At 47.9% G+C, this 17,668-nt stretch overlaps 1 protein-coding gene and 1 non-coding gene across 3 annotated transcripts in view; one reads left to right on the forward strand and one right to left on the reverse strand.

Annotated features, from left to right (window-relative positions):
- The window catches only part of APMAP (adipocyte plasma membrane associated protein), a 30,260-nt gene extending 13,404 nt beyond the window's left edge, over positions 1 to 16,856 (forward strand). Inside the window, exons 3-9 of one of the 2 annotated variants that reach the window (XM_039479406.2) lie at positions 2,715 to 2,830; positions 5,133 to 5,225; positions 7,667 to 7,783; positions 9,166 to 9,340; positions 9,873 to 10,007; positions 10,463 to 10,655; positions 15,757 to 16,856. In XM_039479406.2, coding sequence (XP_039335340.1) covers positions 2,715 to 2,830; positions 5,133 to 5,225; positions 7,667 to 7,783; positions 9,166 to 9,340; positions 9,873 to 10,007; positions 10,463 to 10,655; positions 15,757 to 15,966 — 1,039 coding nt within the window. In that variant the 3' untranslated portion in view covers positions 15,967 to 16,856. The remainder of the gene's footprint in view (positions 1 to 2,714; positions 2,831 to 5,132; positions 5,226 to 7,666; positions 7,784 to 9,165; positions 9,341 to 9,872; positions 10,008 to 10,462; positions 10,656 to 15,756) is intronic. The other variant, XM_074406163.1, reaches the window with a different exon arrangement.
- On the reverse strand, positions 4,632 to 4,738 carry LOC120367968 (U6 spliceosomal RNA). The gene has a single exon (XR_005582204.1). It is a non-coding gene; the product is annotated as a U6 spliceosomal RNA (small nuclear RNA).
- Positions 16,857 to 17,668: the final 812 nt, after the last annotated feature.

The following is a 17,668-nucleotide window of genomic DNA, read 5'->3' on the forward strand; positions in this document are numbered from 1 at the left end:
GAAGATGGATCCAAAATGCAGAGCAGAGGCAGAAGCCTGGTATGTGACAGAGCTTGGAGTGTCTCACACAAGTACATGTGGCTGTGACACAGTCTGTGCCCCATGCATGCCATCTCAGCAGGTGCTGACTCAGCTTTGGCCTCTCATTCCATAGTCACTCTGTGGAAGGACGTGGTTTCTCTGCAGAAGGGGGCAAAAAGTTTATTTTTCATAGAAGGATATGGATGTTTCTAGTCACTGAGGAAAAATTAAAGTCAAATTTATGGTTAAAAAAAATTAGAGTAGCATTTTGGAGGATGGATTTGGCTGCTATAATTTTAAAGACCAACAGGAAGGGTAATTCTACTGGTGGTTGAAAGTTGTGGTACTGTTAGAAGTACACCTTTTACTACCAGGTTGAACTGTCAGATTGAGAGATATTAAAAAATAGCAACAACCTTTATGGGTGGTCTGGGACATCAAGAGAAAATAGAAGCACTGTATAGAACTCAGGCAGGGCCCACATGAGACCTACAAGGGAGGGAGAGAGCAGTGCCCCAGACCCTAGCTTCCTGTGTTAGAGACAGATGTGGGGACATCAGAGACCTGGTTCTCAGAAGTGCTTAGGAAAATCTTTGTGCAGTCTGTGGGCCGCAGTGGGTCACATCTCTACAGTTGAGAATCACTGCATCAGTGCAGGCTTCCTTCCCCTGTGTCAGCCATCTGTGATCATGCTGACACCCTGTTACTCTGTTCACATCTCCCCAGGTTGTCACAGGGAACTTGAAAGCCACTCTGTACATGCTATGGGAATCAAGATGTCACATACGGTGTGTCTGTGACAGCCCTCTAATCTTCCCAAAAGGAAGGGAAAGTGGTTTTGCAGGGCAGGTTTTTGGCAAAGCCCTGCAGCCTTCCTGGTGACTTTGTCCTTAAGTACTGAAACCAGCTTTGTAATAGTCTAGACTGGAAGAGCCACCACTCTTCTCTTAGTCCCCACCACACTCCTAGTCTCGCTGCTCTGATTATTTGGAGATTTCTAAGTGTGATTTAAGCTCGCACAGGAGTGGTATAGTACCCTGGGTAGACTCGCAAACACTTGTCCATTAGCCAAGTGGCCATTCCTGCCCTGTCTGCTGGCCTGATCCTCTTGACCATGGTGACCCCATGCTACCCAGCATGTAGAAGTGACCGAGGCTGGACAGAAACTGGTAACTCTGCTTTTGTCATCGTTGCATGGCACCACTTGCCCCAGGTGGGGTTTCCCTTTCCTTCCTCTTTTGCTGTGAAAAGAGCTTTAAAGAAGCCGTTTTTGCTGTTGTCATAAATTTTTCCCCAGCCCTTAGCTCCTTCCTATTCTTGAACTCCCTGCCTTGCTGGAGGCAGGGGGCAGGGAATAATTAGAAGATATTCCTCCCCACTTTGCTTCTCTTCAACAGTGCTCCTTGGGAGCCATCTATGTGCCATGTTCCATGCTGGGTGCTGGGAATGCAGTAGAGAAAAACACAGAAATCCCTGATCTCATGGAGCATATGCCATAGTGGGGACAGACAGACTATAAACATAAAAGAAGCAAATTACACAGTGCCTGAGAAGCTGGTATGTGCTATGAGGAGCATGGAGCAGGGCAGGGGCCTGCGTTCAGGGGAGGTGTTGGATATTCAGTTGGGTGGTCAGCGTGGGCCTCCTGGGGAGGGGAGGGTTGGTGTTTCAGGTGGAGCAAAGAGCTGGTGAGAAGGCACTGGTTAGGGAGATGCTGGTGTAGTCAGGACCCGGCAGGGAGGGGCTGGTGTGGGGGATGCAGAAGGCACAAGAAGGGGAGGAGGCAAGAAGATGCTGTGGCCAGAATGTGGTGCTCAAAGGCTGCTGCCAGGACTTGGCTCTGTGTGAGAGGGGCCGTGATGGGGCTCTGAGGAGAGGAAGGTCATGATCTGACCTGCTTGCTGGGTTGAGTAGGCTACAGGGGTCAAGGGAGGAAGCAGGAGCGATAGGATGGTGGCCATGGCCTGGGTGGTAAGGAGGACATGGGGAGAAGGGGTTTAATGGTGTCTGTTCAAAGGAGCCTCGCAGAATTGATGGTGGGTTGGGAGGTGTGACGTACTGGCATGTGGATGGGAAGGACAAGTAGAGGCAGGAGTTCCTGGAGCTGTGTCTGTGAGAAGGGCTCCAGGGCTCAGCTCAAGCCCCTGCTTTAGGGAGAGCCTGGTGGGCCCTCAGAGTGTCAGCGGGAGGTGGAGTGCCCTGTGCTGGACCATGGGGCAGTGGCTGCAGTCCCAGGAAGGTCTCCCCTTGCTCCTTCCATCTTCTCTGTGTAGCACGAGGCCGGGCCATCAGTTGTGAAATGTGGGCACCACTTGCCACCACTTTAGGTGGACTCCAGTGGCTGTGGTGCTGTGTGAGTCACAGGGGTGAGGAGGTCCAGCTGCCCTGAGGCATTGGATGGGGTGGGGAGCTGGGGAGGCTGCAGGGTGGGTGGGCTCAGGCCCCAGGATGCTCTCAGGAGACAGGACTGATGAAGGCCTTGCATTAGCACATTTATGTTGTCATATTTTTTTTTGTACTTTGACATTTTCTGATATCCTGAAACATTTTTTTCTTAACCCTTGTATTTATGGCAACTGGGGATGTTATTAGAAAGTGCCATCTTTATCAAAGAACCGAGACTAGGTCCTCGGTATACATTTTTTTCACATGTGTATTTATAGACAAATCTCTGGAATTGCATTATTTTGCAGCTTCAAAGAACCCCCGCTTTTGCTTGGTGTTCTACATCCAAATACAAAGTTGCGACAGGCAGAAAGGCTGTTTGAAAATCAGCTTATTGGACCGGAGTCCATAGCACATATTGGGGGTAAGTCTGAGCTGGGGGACCTTCCAGGCTATCTGTTGTCTGCGGGGACAGGTTCTGTGGGAACAGCTGCAGTGGCACACTGCTCCTGGACTGGGACCCTGCACACCCTTCTTTTTTTTTTTTTTTTCTTTTTTTTTTTCTTGAGACAGGGTCTTGCTCTGTCACCAGGCTGGAGTCAGTCGTGCAATCTCAGCTCACTGCAACCTCTGCCACCTGGGTTTAAGCAGTTCTTCTACCTCAGCCTCCCGAGTAGCTGGGACCACAGGCGCGTGCCACCACACCTGGCTAATTTTTGTATTTATGGTTGAAGTGCAAACCAATGATTTTACTTCTCAAAGAGAGCACTTTCCTGTCTTTTTTCTTTTCACTGGGATATTTGGGTTATGTGGGATATTTTGGGTCTTTGCCCTCTTCTTATGAACTTTAGGATTCATTTGTCTGTATCTATGAAATAACTTGCTGGGATTTTGATTGGCATTGCATCGAATCTATAAATTAAGGTTGGGAAAAACTGACATCTTGACAATGTTGATTATTCCTCTTCATGAACATGGAATATCTCTCCATTTATTTAGTTACTTTATTTCTTTCATCAGAATTTTGTAGTTTTCCTCATATAGACCTTGTGCATATTATATTTATTCCTAAGTATGCCATTCTTTTGGATGTTAATGTTTCATATATTGTGTCTTTAATTCCAAACTTCATTTGTTCATTGTTAGTATAAAGGAAGGTGAGTCAGTATCTTACAGTATCCTGCAACCTTGCTGTAATTGTGTATTAGTTCCAGGAGGGTTTTTTGTTGTTGTTGTTGATTCTTTTAGGTTTTCTTCCTAGACAGTTGTGTCACTTGCACACAAAGATGATTTTATTTCTTTTTTCTTAATTTGTATACCTTTGTTTCCTTTTCATGTCTTGCATTAGCTAGGTCTTCCAGTAAGATGCTGAAAAGGAATGGTGATAAGGGACATCTTTGCCTTGTTCTTGATCTTAGCAGGAAAGCTTCTAGTTTGTTACCATTAAGTATGATGTTAGATGTAGATTTTTTGAATGGATGTTCTTGATTAAGTTAAGAAAGTTTCCCTCTATTCCCAGCTTGCTGAGAGTTTTTAATCATGAATGAGTGTTGGATGTTACTAGATGCTGTTGATATGATCATGTGATTATTCTTGCTTAGATTGTAGAAGTCTCTAACTGTGATAGTGGATTCTGTTTCTCCTTGCAGTTTCATCAGTTTTTGCCTCACATATTGGTGCTCTATTGTGAAGTGTATACACATTAAGGATTCATATGTCTTTTTGAGGAATTGACCCATTTGTCATTGTGTGATGCTCCTGTTTATCCCTGATAACTTTCCTTGGTCTTAAGTCTTTTCTGTGTGAATTTAATACAGCTACCCTGGCTTGCTTTTGGTTAGTGTTAACATGACATACTTTCATCATCCCTTCACTTTTAATCTATGTGTCTTTATATTTAAAGTGGGTTTCTTGTATACAACATAGAGTTGGGTCTTGTTTTTTGAGTCATTCTGGCAACGCATGTCTTTGAGTTGGTATATTTAAACCATTTATGTTTGAAGTGATTAGTGATATATTGGATTAATATCTGCCATATTTGTTACTGTTTTCTATTTTTGCCCTCATTCTTTGTTTCTATTTTTGCGTTCTCCTCTTTTTCTATCTTTTGTAGTTAAAAACTGAGTATTTTATATGATTCCATTTTCTCTCCTTTCTTAGCATATCACTTATACTTCTTTTTTTACTTTTTGTAGTGTGACCCTTGAGTTTGCAATATGCATTTGAAAACTATGAAATATTTTAAGAACTTGTGTATCATCAGTGCCCAAGGGGCATGCTAGTCTTTTCTGTATTGTTCTAATTTTAGTATATGTGCTGTTGAAGTAAGCGCTTAATGTGCTGTAATTTTCTCCTCGAGGATTTCTGGCAGACATGGATGTGAGGTGAATGTGAACTCATGCCCCTGAGTGCTAAGTGTCAGCTTGAGTGCTTCAGGACTGGAGGAAATCCTCCCAGTGCTCATCACTGATTGGTATCTGCTGTACCCTTGCTCTTGAGTCAGGTTCATGCCCACAGGCTGCTTCCCTAGGGCCCCACAGTTTTATTGCTGTAAGTTTGAAGAATTTTTTGCATTCCCAGAAATTGCATCTCCTTCATCTTCAGAATTGCCACTTCCTCTTGGGGGGCAGGGGGAACACATAAACAGGCCCTCTTGTAGGAGAAGGTGGCATAGTCATGGTTGTTAAGCTAACATTGCTCTTCCTCCTTTTTGTGTTTTTAAACAGATGTGATGTTTACTGGGACAGCAGATGGCCGGGTCGTAAAACTTGAAAATGGCGAAATAGAGACTATTGCCCGGTTTGGTTCGGGCCCGTGCAGTAAGTTGGTGGTAATCCCTTGACGTGTATCTCTTCCAGTCTTTCAGAAGGATGTTGGATTGCTCTGTGGAACTGCTTTTCCCTAGAATGCTTGTGGGGGAAAAAGAACCTCTGACCATCTAGCAGAAGGAACGTGATGTCACCATGAGCTCTTCATTTGCCTGGTAGTTTCTGAGCCTCATGGTGCCTGATGGTCACCTGCAGTCCCCATTTTGCAGCTGGGCCATGGCCCCTGCTTGGTACTGTGTGGGCCTCGCCCTTCACCATTTTACTGGGCTCCCTGTTTATCTTTGTGGTAGTTCAGAGGCCAATAGGTGTTGTCAGCGTGCTGCTGTAGAAAAGCAGGTGACCTTGTCATTACTTGGATTGTAACTTAATTCTGCCTTGGTCACAGCAATTTCAGCCCTATCATTCAAAGTGAGAATACCCTTAAGTCACTCAGATTTTGGAGAAGTAGAGTAGAAGACTCACTGTTTAAAACTGATAGTCTATAGACTTAATAGTGCCATTTTTTAATAGTTGGAATGTTTTTATTAAAATGATGCATTTTTTTTTTTTTTTTTTTGAGACGGAGTTTCACTCTTGTTACCCAGGCTGGAGTGCAATGGTACGATCTCGGCTCACCGCAACCTCCGCCTCCTGGGTTCAGGCAATTCTCCTGCCTCAGCCTCCTGAGTAGCTGGGATTATAGGCATGCGCCACCATGCCCAGCTAATTTTTTGTATTTTTAGTAGAGACGGGGTTTCACCATGTTGACCAGGTTGGTCTCGATCTCTCGACCTTGTGATCCACCCACCTCAGCCTCCCAAGGTGCTGGGATTACAGGCTCGAGCCACCACGCCCGGCCTTAAAATGATGCATTTTAATAAACACAACACAAAGGTACAAAGAAGAAAATAAAGATCACCTACATTTTTTCAGATGTAAGTGTTACGAACATTTTAGTGAATGTCTTTTCAGACATCTTTCTGTTCATGGACATCCACACCCACACACAGTTTTGCATGATGGAATTGCACTCTACATCAGTTCTTTAACCTGCCTTTTTTTGTGCCATATGGTCAGTAAGCCCCCTGCAGTGAGCATCTCACCGTGAACACCCTGCAATAAGCATTTGCAGTGAGCACTCATGGTGAGCACCTACAATAGCACCTGGAGTGAGCACCCATGGTGAGCACCCTGCAATAAGCACCTGGAGTGAGCACCCCACGGTGAACACCATGCAATAAACACCTTCAGTGAGCACCCTGCAGTGAACACTCTGCAATAAGCACCTGCAGTGAGCACCCCACAGTGAACACCCTGCAATAAGCACCTTCAGTGAGTACCCCACAGTGAACACCCTGCAATAAGCACCTGCAATGAGCACCCGGCAGTGAACACCCTGCAGTAAGCATTTGCAGTGAGCACCCCACAGTGAACACGCTATTAAAAGCACCTGTAGTGAGCACCCTGCAGTGAACACCTTACATAAGCACCTCCAGTGAGCACCCCACAGTGAACACCCTGCAGTAAGTACCTACAGTGAGCACCCCACAGTGAACACCCTGCAATAAGTACCTGCAGTGAGCACCCTGCAGTGAACACCCTGCAGTAAGCACCTGCAGTGAACACCCGGCAGTAAGTACCTGCAGTGAGCACCCCACAGTGAACACCCTGCAGTGAACACCCTGCAATAAGCACCTGCAGTGAGCACCCTGCAGTGAACACCCTGCAATAAGCACCTGCAGTGAGCACCCTGCAGTGAACACCCTGCAATAAGCATCTGCAGTGAGTACCCTGCAGCGAATACCCTGCAATAAGCATCTGCAGTGAGCACCCCACAGCGAACACCCTGCAGTAAGTACCTGCAGTGAGCACACCGCAGCCAATACCCTACAATAAACACCTGCAGTGAGCACCCCGCAGCAAACACCCTACAATAAACACCTGCAGTGAGCACCCCGCAGCAGACACCCTACAATAAACACCTGCGGTGAGCACCCCGCAGCAGACACCCTACAATAAACACCTGCAGTGAGCACCCCGCAGCAGACACCCTACAATAAACACCTGCGGTGAGCACCCCGCAGCAGACACCCTACAATAAACACCTGCGGTGAGCACCCCGCAGCAGACACCCTACAATAACACCTGCGGTGAGCACCCTGCAGCAAACACCCTACAATAAACACCTGTGGTGAGCACTCCGCAATGAACACCCTGCAGTAAACATCTGCAGTGAGCACCCCACAGTGAACACCCTGCAATAAGTACCTGCAGTGAGCACCCCACGGTGAACACCCTGCAGTAACCACCTGCAGTGCTAGCTGTATGCCATGGTCTTGTTTTGTTCCATACTGCATGACGTATGGGAAGGGATGGATGAGAAAACTGGATACTGCAGAGAGCACAGATAGAATCTGGGACCAACTACCAATCCCTGTCTTTTATTTTTCTAGAAACCCGAGACGATGAGCCTGTGTGTGGGAGACCCCTGGGTATCCGTGCAGGGCCCAATGGGACTCTCTTTGTGGCTGATGCATACAAGGGACTATTTGAAGTAAATCCCTGGAAACGTATGTGACAATATCTTATTTCCGTCTATGATGATTTTAGATCTTTTAAACAATATGTGTGTGCATAGACTTAAAAGGATTTGTTAACAACAGTCTACTAAAGACTGATATTTCTTTCTTTTTTTTTTTTTTTGAGACGGAGTTTCATTCTTGTTACCCAGGTTGGAGTGCAATGGCACGATCTCGGCTCACCGCAACCTCCGCCTCCTGGGTTCAGGCAATTCTCCTGCCTCAGCCTCCTGAGTAGCTGGGATTACAGGCACGCACCACCATGCCCAGCTAATTTTTTGTATTTTTAGTAGAGACGGGGTTTCACCATGTTGACCAGGATGGTCTCGATCTCTTGACCTCGTGATCCACCTGCCTCGGCCTCCCAAAATGCTGGGATTACAGGCTTGAGCCACCGCGCCCGGCCTGATATTTCTTATCTACTGAACAGTACTGAAAGCATTGCCTAGAAAAGTCAGCTAGTTTTAAACACCAGAAAACTCCCCACCCATGATTCCATTTGGTCCATGGAATTTCCTCCTACTATTTATATTTTAGCTACAGGGTCTCAAAAGGACTTATTTTGAGGAAATTAGATGTGTTTCTGTCTGTATTTTTCTGTGTCTTTGCGTCTTGTCTATTTGTTTTCTGCCTCCTTTGTCTTCTCTGTGGCCTTCCCCTTTGTCTCCGCCTTTCCATTTTCTCCCGTTGTTCCTCCTCTTCTCTCTCCTGATTGCTCATGAGTCCCCTTGAGCAAGCTGTAACAGGTGCTATGTGTCCGAGTGGAGGTTCCTGCCAGGGAGGAGTCTGTCGTCTTGCAGTGCATGGGGACCTGAATGTAGGCCCTGCAGCCCAGTTGCTTGGGGACGCTCCCCTCTGCTGGCTACCAGCTGTGACCGTGCAGGTCCCTTGGCTGCTCTGTGTCCAGCTTCCTCATGAAGTCGAGGTCACAGTAGCCCTGCCCGTGGGATTGTTGTGAAGGTTTAAAGGTGATCACACCTGGAAAGAGCTTAGCACTCAGTCCATGTTCTTTCTACTGTTTTTCAAAACTTACTACAACTTTTTTTTTCAAAAAGCAGGTGAGTAGAATATGTCTTATTTCTCTCAAACAAATAGAATTAAAGCCTAACACTTGGAATGGATGTATCAAGTTAGTTGGCCTTAGTAAAAGAAAGATTCCTCATCCTTATAGCAAAGATTCTGCCTTAAACGAAGTTAGTCTAAAAAGAATTGTTTAACACCTAATACTGTTTTTAGTATAAGAAGGAATAAATCTTCTGACATATGGAGAAGTTTATGTTTTTAAGTCAGGCTGGTTAATATCTTGAAATTATTGAGATGCAAGTTCCCAGTTCAAGCCAATTTTTTTCTTTTTTTTTGTTTTTAAACTTCAGGTGAAGTGAAACTATTGCTGTCCTCTGAGACTCCCGTTGAGGGGAAGAAAATGTCCTTTGTGAATGATCTTACGGTCACTCAGGATGGGAGGAAGATTTATTTCACTGATTCTAGCAGCAAATGGCAAAGACGAGACTACCTGCTTCTGGTGATGGAGGGCACAGATGACGGGCGGTGAGGCCTTGCTCCAGCTCTCCCGTTGGTTGAGTTCGCCAGCCAGCCAGCTGCTTCAGCAGAGCTTGTTACTTCTAGGGAACAAGGGAGTATTTCCAGCATCATATTTCAGCTTCTAAGGCAGGACCTTAGTGGCTTCTGGAGGCAGGTGATGGATGTCACAAAGTGGAACAAAGCACTTTTGTTTTCTTTGAGAAATTAAAACAGGCCAGTCTGTTTGAGGATGTGAGTCTACATAGTTGGGAGAGACCCTGGAGCCGGGCCTGGGCTTTGGGTTGCCTTTCTGAGGGGATCTCCTGTCCAGCTCCCAAGTCAGTGAGAGAACTGACCATGGGGTTCTCTGGAGGGGACACTGGATCTGCCCTGGATGGGGAAGGGCCCCCAGGGGCCAGCCTCAAATCATGTTTGAGCAGAGGCCCCAGGGCCTGTTGCTCTGGGATGAGGCAGAGTCACCTGCAGGCCCATGCCCTGAAGGCCCAGATCAGGAGCCACGGACTCTCCCCCCTAACCCTCTGCTTTTGGTGTTCTGCAGCCTGCTGGAATATGATACTGTGACCAGGGAAGTAAAAGTCTTACTGGACCAGCTGCGGTTCCCCAATGGAGTCCAGCTGTCTCCTGCGGAAGACTTTGTCCTGGTGGCAGAAACGACCATGGCGAGGATACGAAGGTATGTGTGGGGTTAACTAAGCTGTCAGTTGTCAGCCAGAGTGCATCATGGCTGGGGTAGGGTGGGCATGGGAATGGGATCGCCAGGAATCAGAGGCAGCAGCACACCTTCTGCATGGCATGTGAATAAAAGAAAATTCAAGGGTGCGCTTTCTTTTTCCTACTGTGAGTCACAGTCTGGGAGAGTGTCTTAAGTTAAGGCCAACTGGCACAGCCTGGGCCTTATTCCTCTGCCAGCAGGGCCTTGGTCCTCCCCCGACCTGCTTCCCCTCTGTTCACGCTGGGCCCTGGGCACAAAACTTCCTTCTCAGCAGCTGTGCCTTTGTTCATGATGGACATAGTTAGAGGACTTGTGTCATATATATATTTGGACCAAGACCACTGTGGTGCTTGGCGAAAATTACTTTCTTGAATTATGGGGCTACTGCTCACTCTCTGCTTTGGTGAATTTTTCAGAGTCTACGTTTCTGGCCTGATGAAGGGTGGTGCTGATCTGTTTGTGGAGAACATGCCTGGATTTCCAGACAACATCCGGCCCAGCAGCTCTGGAGGGTACTGGGTTGGCATGTCAACCATCCGCCCTAACCCTGGGTTTTCCATGCTGGATTTCTTATCTGAGAGACCCTGGATTAAAAGGATGATTTTTAAGGTAACTATAAAAACTGTTATTTTAAGAAACAAAATAGAAATGAATCTAATCATATTTTTTGACCCTTAATAAGCTTAAAAATCTAGTTGTGCTTGTAGTATTTGGCTCTTTGAATGACTACTTAGAAACACATTTCATTCTTCTTCCTGAAATACAGGTTTAAACGTCTAGACCTGTTCATTCTTCTGGTTTCCATGTTTCTGGGTGTTTTTTTTTTTTGAGACGGAGTTTCGCTCTTGTTACCCAGGCTGGAGTGCAATGGCGCGATCTCGTGTCACCGCAACCTCCGCCTCCTGGGTTCAGGCAATTCTCCTGCCTCAGCCTCCTGAGTAGCTGGGATTATAGGCACGCACCACCATGCCCAGCTAATGTTTTTTGTATTTTTTAGTAGAGACGGGGTTTCACCATGTTGACCAGGATGGTCTCGATCTCTTGACCTTGTAATCCACCCGCCTCGGCCTCCCAAAGTGCTGGGATTACAGGCTTGAGCCACCGCGCCCGGCTGTTTCTGGGTGTTTTTATTACCACCCTTGCCATCGTGGCTTTGGGCATCCACCTGCCTGTCAGTCTTGCTCCTCTGTCTGCCATGGCTGTGCCAGACCGTTCCACTCTCCGCCCTCCTTGCTGCTTCCTCAGGGAAGGAGTCGGCAGGTGCCTTCCTCCCCTCCCTGCAGGTGTGACCATGCCTGTAACCCAGTCACCATGGCCGCCGTCCTGCCTGTTCCCCGCTGCCTTCTTGCAGCCTCACTGTCAGGCATTCTTCTCCATGGGGTTCGGCCCTTTCACCTCTTACCACACCCAAATCATTCCCTTTAAAAAAAAAGGCACCCACCCCCACCAATGGCCAACCACAGCACCTTTTACACAATAGCCTCTTCAACACAACAGCCCCTTCAACACAGCTTTTAAATGTTGTGCATCCTGCCATTTTGGTGGCTTCCCTGAGGTACCCTGCATTATAACTCAGCACGTTTACACTGTGGAGGGGTCACTTGGCTGGCGTGAGCACTTGTGTGATATAGAGATCTGGTTTTCTGGCAAGCTCCATGTTGTAGGCTGAATAGTATTTAAAATTGATGCTGAATATTTGAACTGATGTGGAAATACTAGCTTACAGTCCTGGTGCTAACAGGCAGCAGTTGCCGAGTCCTGGTGCTGGGCTGTGTGCCTGGACCCCTTCTGGGGGCTGCATGCACATTCTCAGACTGGCCCTGTGTCAGAAGTCGTAATCTGTTCAGAAATCGGTCCTTCTCTTTGACTTATTGGCTCCAGAGCCTGCATCTGTTCCTGCTAGGACCTGGGGGAGGCAGAATGGCAGCTGAGCCTGCACAAGGGTTTTGGAGGCTGGTGGATCAGCTGTGGGACCCTGGGCCAGGGACTTGGTCTCTTTGCTTTGGGTACTCTGTGTGTAAAGTAGAAAGGATAATAGCACCTGATGAGGAACCTGGGAACATTTAGTGAGAATATGCACATAGTGCCCTTAGCTTAGGGTAGTATGTGTTCAATTTCTGTGTCAGTCGTCCTGCAGCAAGGATGCGATCATCACCTGGCAGTGGTGTGTCTCTTGCCCTGACTAGAACATGTGCACCATCAGAGCAGGTGTTTTTCTGTTTAGTTCATGCATAGTTCATTTGTCATCCTCCACACCTGCAACAGCACCTGGCACGTGTAGGTGTGAGGAGGTACCATTGATCAAGGGTGCAGTTAGGGAGGGGGCTGTAAGTGTGAGGGTACACAGAGTCTTCCTGCAGCTGGGTGAGGAGGCATGAGAGGGAGGACCACAGCCCCATGGACTTGGAAAGAGGGTCTGATTTTATTCAAAATGTAATCCAGGTCATTGAAGAGTTTTTTGTTTTGTTTTGTTTTTGAGATGGAGCCTTGCTTTGTCACCCAGACTGGAGTGTAGTAGTGTGATCTCAGCTCACTGCAACCTATGCCTCCAGGGCTCAAGCAATTCTCCTGCCTCAGCCTCCTGATTAGCTGGGATTACAGGCGTGCATCACCACACTTGGCTAATTTTTGTATTTTTAGTAGAGATGGGGTTTCACCATGTTAGCTAGGGTGGTCTTGAACTCCTGACCTCAAGTGATCCACCCACCTCAGCCTCCCAAAGTGCTGGGATTACAGGTGTGAGCCACCACGCCTGGCTTGATTTTTTTTTTACTTTATTTTTTTAATTTTGAGATCGTGTCAAAGCTGTGGAAATGTAGCAGGGATGGTACAAGGAATTTTTTCCTGGCACTGTTTCCGAGTCACCTGCTGGCCTGATGCCGTCACTTATTGCAGATGCCTGAGCGCGTTTGGCACATTCTTCATGGCATCAATCAAAACCAGGAGATGCCCACAGCTCCCCTGCAACTGTCCAGTCTGCAGGCCCCATTCAGATTTTGCCAGTTGTCCTAGTGTTGTCCTTTATAACAAAGGATTCAACCCAGGATCAGGAGTGATGTTTAGCTCTGTTTAATCTCCTTCAGTCTCGGGGGTATTCAGCTCCTAAATCTTTTTGAATTTTTGGCCTTGATCCTTTGGAAGTGTACAGGTCAGCGGTCTCAGAATGTCCCTCCAGTAGGGTTTGTCTGATATTTTTTCACTTTTAGGATCTGGTCTTGCGTTGCTGGCAGCAGTGGCATAGCAGTGAAGCTATGCTCGTCTTGGTGTGGCTGTTATGAGGGCACGATATCAGTTTGCTCTGTTATGGGTGGCAGCAACTTTGGCCACCAGATTCAGGCGGGGAATGCCAGATGTCTTCACCTTGAAGTGACTCTTCCATGTGTAATTACTGAGTTACTTGTGGAGAGATGGTTTCTGTAAGTAATCATCAGTGCCATCTCATGGTTACCCATGTTCTTAATGGTGATTATGTTACAATCATCATTTATTTTGATGCTCAAATTACCCATCTGTGGCTAGGAGGAGCCCCTTCCGTGGGACTTATGGGCCTTTGGGCATGCTCTGTCGTCTTGGACAAACTCCTCACTTTCTGGCACACAGGTCGTTCCATGCTCCTCTCATTGGCCCTGCTCCGGCTCTGCAGTTGGCCGTTTCTCAGGAGACCTGGTTCCCTGTGGAGGAGATCTGGGTGCCAAGCGTATTCATTGCCTTGGGTGTCGCTGCTCCCGGGTTCCCAAGGGACAATGCTGGGAGTACAAGCACATGATGTGCATTCACACATGCCTGCATGCATAGACATTACATACCGCTCATGCTTACGCCTGCATCTGTCATCTGTAAATTGAAAACTATGACAACACCACAGGACTGATGCAAGTTTTCTCCCGTTATTTCTTCCCCTATTTGTACCTCTCTTCTCTAGCAGTGAGAAATCTGGATCCCATTGTCCTCCCTAGGTTTACCTGTTCAACCATTTCCCTGCATATGATGAATCTGTGGCTGCTGTCCCCTCTCACATGGCCCCATCCAGGGCTGTAGCACTCCATGCTGGGCTGTCCCCTTCCTCCCTGACCATGTGCTGGAGCCTGCCTTTCCCCTCAAGGGCTCTGATCCCTGTACCGGGCTGTCCCTGGGTGTACATCTCCTCACCTGCATGGGCTCTCATAGCCTGATCTGGACCTCATTGTGGGGATACCTCCTCACCCTGTGTGGGCCCTGACAGCCCATGCCAGGTCACCCCACTGCAGGGACACCTCCTCACCCCAAGTGGAGTGGGCTGGTCTGGGCCACCATGGTCTGGGTACACACATACCCTGCTCTGCCCCATGCGTGGCGTCTTGATGGAGTTGTTTAGGAGGGGAGTGATACAGTACAAAGAATGTTTTTAAAGATAACTGCAGCCCCTGCAAGGAAAACAGCTTGCAGCAGGGCTCAGGAGGCTGTCCCAGTGACTGGAGAGAGGCAGCGGGGCAGGGCCCAGGCCAGGGACACACACCAAGGATGGCAAGACTGGCAGCTGGACTTGTAGGGCATAGAGAGACCGGGATCAAGAATGAGGGCTGAGGTGCCGGCCTTGTCTCTGGAGCTGGGGAGCCTGTCGAATTTGAAGTGCGGTTAGAAAGTCCAGGCAGACATGGGTCCCAGACAGTGAGTGACTTAGCACCGGGGTTGGAAATAGAGGTGGAGATTTGTGAGCTTTCTGGGAAGGTGACTAGTTGTAATAGTGAGAGAGGATGCGGTCTCTGAGGGAGAAGAGAGGAGAGAGGAGAGAGGGAAGGATTCACGGCTGAATAGCAGCTGTGGGTTGTGGGAAGCCTTGGGCATTTTTTGAGCTGTAATGCAGTTGATCTATTGCTATTGAACCTAGAGCCCAGTCAGCTTTTCTGTCTGCTTGAACGTTCCAGTGACTGGGTGACATTATTTGTTGGACACTTGTTTGGGTATTTTCCCTTGTGTTAAAAGCTGGAAATCTGTTAATTTCCATTCCTTGGTCTTAGGTAGTGGAGTGCTTTGTCATAATTTCTGACCAGGTGTCCTGCTCTGCCAGAAATCATGTCTCTCTCCATCTGGTTTCTCTGCTTAAAACTCTTCAGCAGCCCTGTGTGGCCACAGAGTCCATGTCTAAGCACTTTTCCATCCGTCCATGGAGGTGTCCCTCAGGATCTACATGCCCCGCTTTGAGGAAAGCAGTGGGATTTCGCCTTCTGTTTTGGAAGCCATGTCGTGTGGTGTGCGGACCTGCTTGTTTGTTTTGAATGTGAACCGTTCTCAAATTTCATCATTGGCACCTTGCCTATTTGAAAGGTTTTAAACCTTAACAGAAGACTTGCGTATTCCAGGGAAGCTGTGCTGGTTGTGATATGATGGGTCAAGGTCATTCTGAGCCTTGGCTTCTGTGCTGTGACTGCCTCGGTTGTGATGTGTGTCCCTCTGAGTTCAGCCAGGCTGTCTAGAGATGTGCTTGTGTTGCTGTCCTTGTGCTGAGGAGCCTCCTTGGCCTGATATTCACAGGGACAGGGGTGGGGTGGGGCCTGCTTTGGGGCCTCTGGGCTGAGAGTGGGAGCTGGGTTAGTCTTGGCACTGCCCTGTGGGGCTGCCCTGTCATGGGAAGGAGTCAGGCCATTCCTGGATGGTGGGGGAGGCACGGTTGATCCGCTCACAGCATTCTTGGCCAGCTGGTGAACTCTCCCTGCACTGTGCTTCCCTCTAGCTCTTCAGTCAGGAGACGTTGATGAAGTTTGTGCCGCGGTACAGCCTTGTGCTAGAACTCAGCGACAGCGGTGCCTTCCGAAGAAGCCTGCATGATCCCGATGGGCTGGTGGCCACCTACATCAGCGAGGTGCATGAGCACGATGGGTACCTGTACCTGGGCTCTTTCAGATCCCCCTTTCTCTGCAGACTCAGCCTCCAGTCTGTTTAGTCCGCCCAGATAGCTGCCCCTGCCACGCAAACCTGGAGTCTTCACACTCAGGCACCGGGCCTGGTCCAGAAGGAGCTGTGGACACAGTCGTGGTTCAAGTGTCCACACGCACCTGTCAGTCCCTGAGGGGTGGTGGGCACGGCTGCTTCATCCTCTTCGAGGATGCCCGGGCCCGGCCAGGGGCACCTTCACCTGGGCCCGTCTTTCTGTTTAGCGGGAAGTGTAACATATCTGCCACAGGGAAGATAAATTCATGTAAAGCCATTTTCTCTTAAAACAAAACAAAGCTTTCTAAGTACAGTCATTCTCTAGGACTTGGGAAGCTTCTTGCATTTGGAGGAGAGCTAAGGTGAGTGGAGCACTGACGCACTGCCCATGAGCTTGCTGCTGCGGCCCTGTCCCGTGGCCTCAGTGTCCTTCTTTAGTATCTCATAATGTGCGATCATACCTTTGTTTGTTGGGGGGAGGATGGAAGAGCAGAGGGAGCACAGCCCACGGGTGTTGAGGCGAGCAGCAAGAGCCGTGTAAGCCAAGAATGGAACCGTGTTCTCAAGGGGTGTGTGGGACGTGGGCTCTCCATAGTGCATAGGAAAAGCATGTTGACTCTAGTGGCTCAGAGAGAACTTTGCTGGGTTTCTTTCTGTGAATATCTCCACACTGCCCATGCTGACTATGCTGGAATTGGATGATTCTGCAATTCGGGACCTATTGCAGGGGTGCGTTCAGTAATGTCCTGTGACCTTTGTTCTTGACCCCTAGACCCCAAAATGTGAACAGTGCACGTGTTAATGTCATCTTTGCTCATGTGTTATAAACCCCAAGTTGCTGTATATTTTCACAAGTATGTCTACACACTGGTCATGATTTTGATAATAAATATGATAAATCGACTTCTGCTGATTTACCTTTTTTGGTGGTGTGGCATGGGAGTTTCTTCTCTAATTAACAGTGAGTGAAATTTAATTCCATCAGGTGTTGATGTAAGAATTGCCTTGGTGAAGATGATTTAAGGCCGAGCAGTCCATCCGACTAGCTCAGGAAGGGAAGCCACGAGACCTCTCTCGGGCAGCAGTCTTCAGGCAGGGAGCAGGTAGCATTAGGCCATTAGCTCTCCACGACGCTGACTCATTCTGGCGTAAGTTGATATTACACTTCTCTCCTGTTTTCCAGCCTACGAAATGGGGTTGTTATCTGTTCCTTTCTTTCCTGGGTATTTGTGAAAGTAACAAGAGATTTTGTCTCCAAAAATGTTTGGAATAACTTCACAGAGACAATATTTTAGATAGCAATAAAAGTCAGAAAAAAATCAGATAAATATGTAATGATATATGTAATGTAAATATGTAAAGATAAATATGTAATGAGATGAAAATTCAGAGAATTGATAGCTGTGGTGACATCCGGGACCATCTGTATGCACTGGCTGGTCCTGGACTCCTGTGCCCTGCTCTCCCCTCAGCACTGGGCAGGCTCTGTGTTGGGGGAAGAGAGTCAGGAGTCTGATGGTTAATTGTGTGTCCCCACTTCTTCAGGCTGGCTCCTGGGGCCAGCACCAATAGGACAGAGGCAGAGATCAGCTTCTCTCTAGTTGATGTGACCCACGTTGTGTCAGATGAACAACTCAAAATTTTTAATGTGACTCTATCAGAAAGAAAATCAGTGGTCAGCAGAAATACTTTTTTAGTGACAAATGATGTGCCTT

Source organism: Saimiri boliviensis, chromosome 9 (assembly GCF_048565385.1).
Source record: "Saimiri boliviensis isolate mSaiBol1 chromosome 9, mSaiBol1.pri, whole genome shotgun sequence".
Classification (NCBI taxonomy): domain Eukaryota; kingdom Metazoa; phylum Chordata; class Mammalia; order Primates; family Cebidae; genus Saimiri; species Saimiri boliviensis.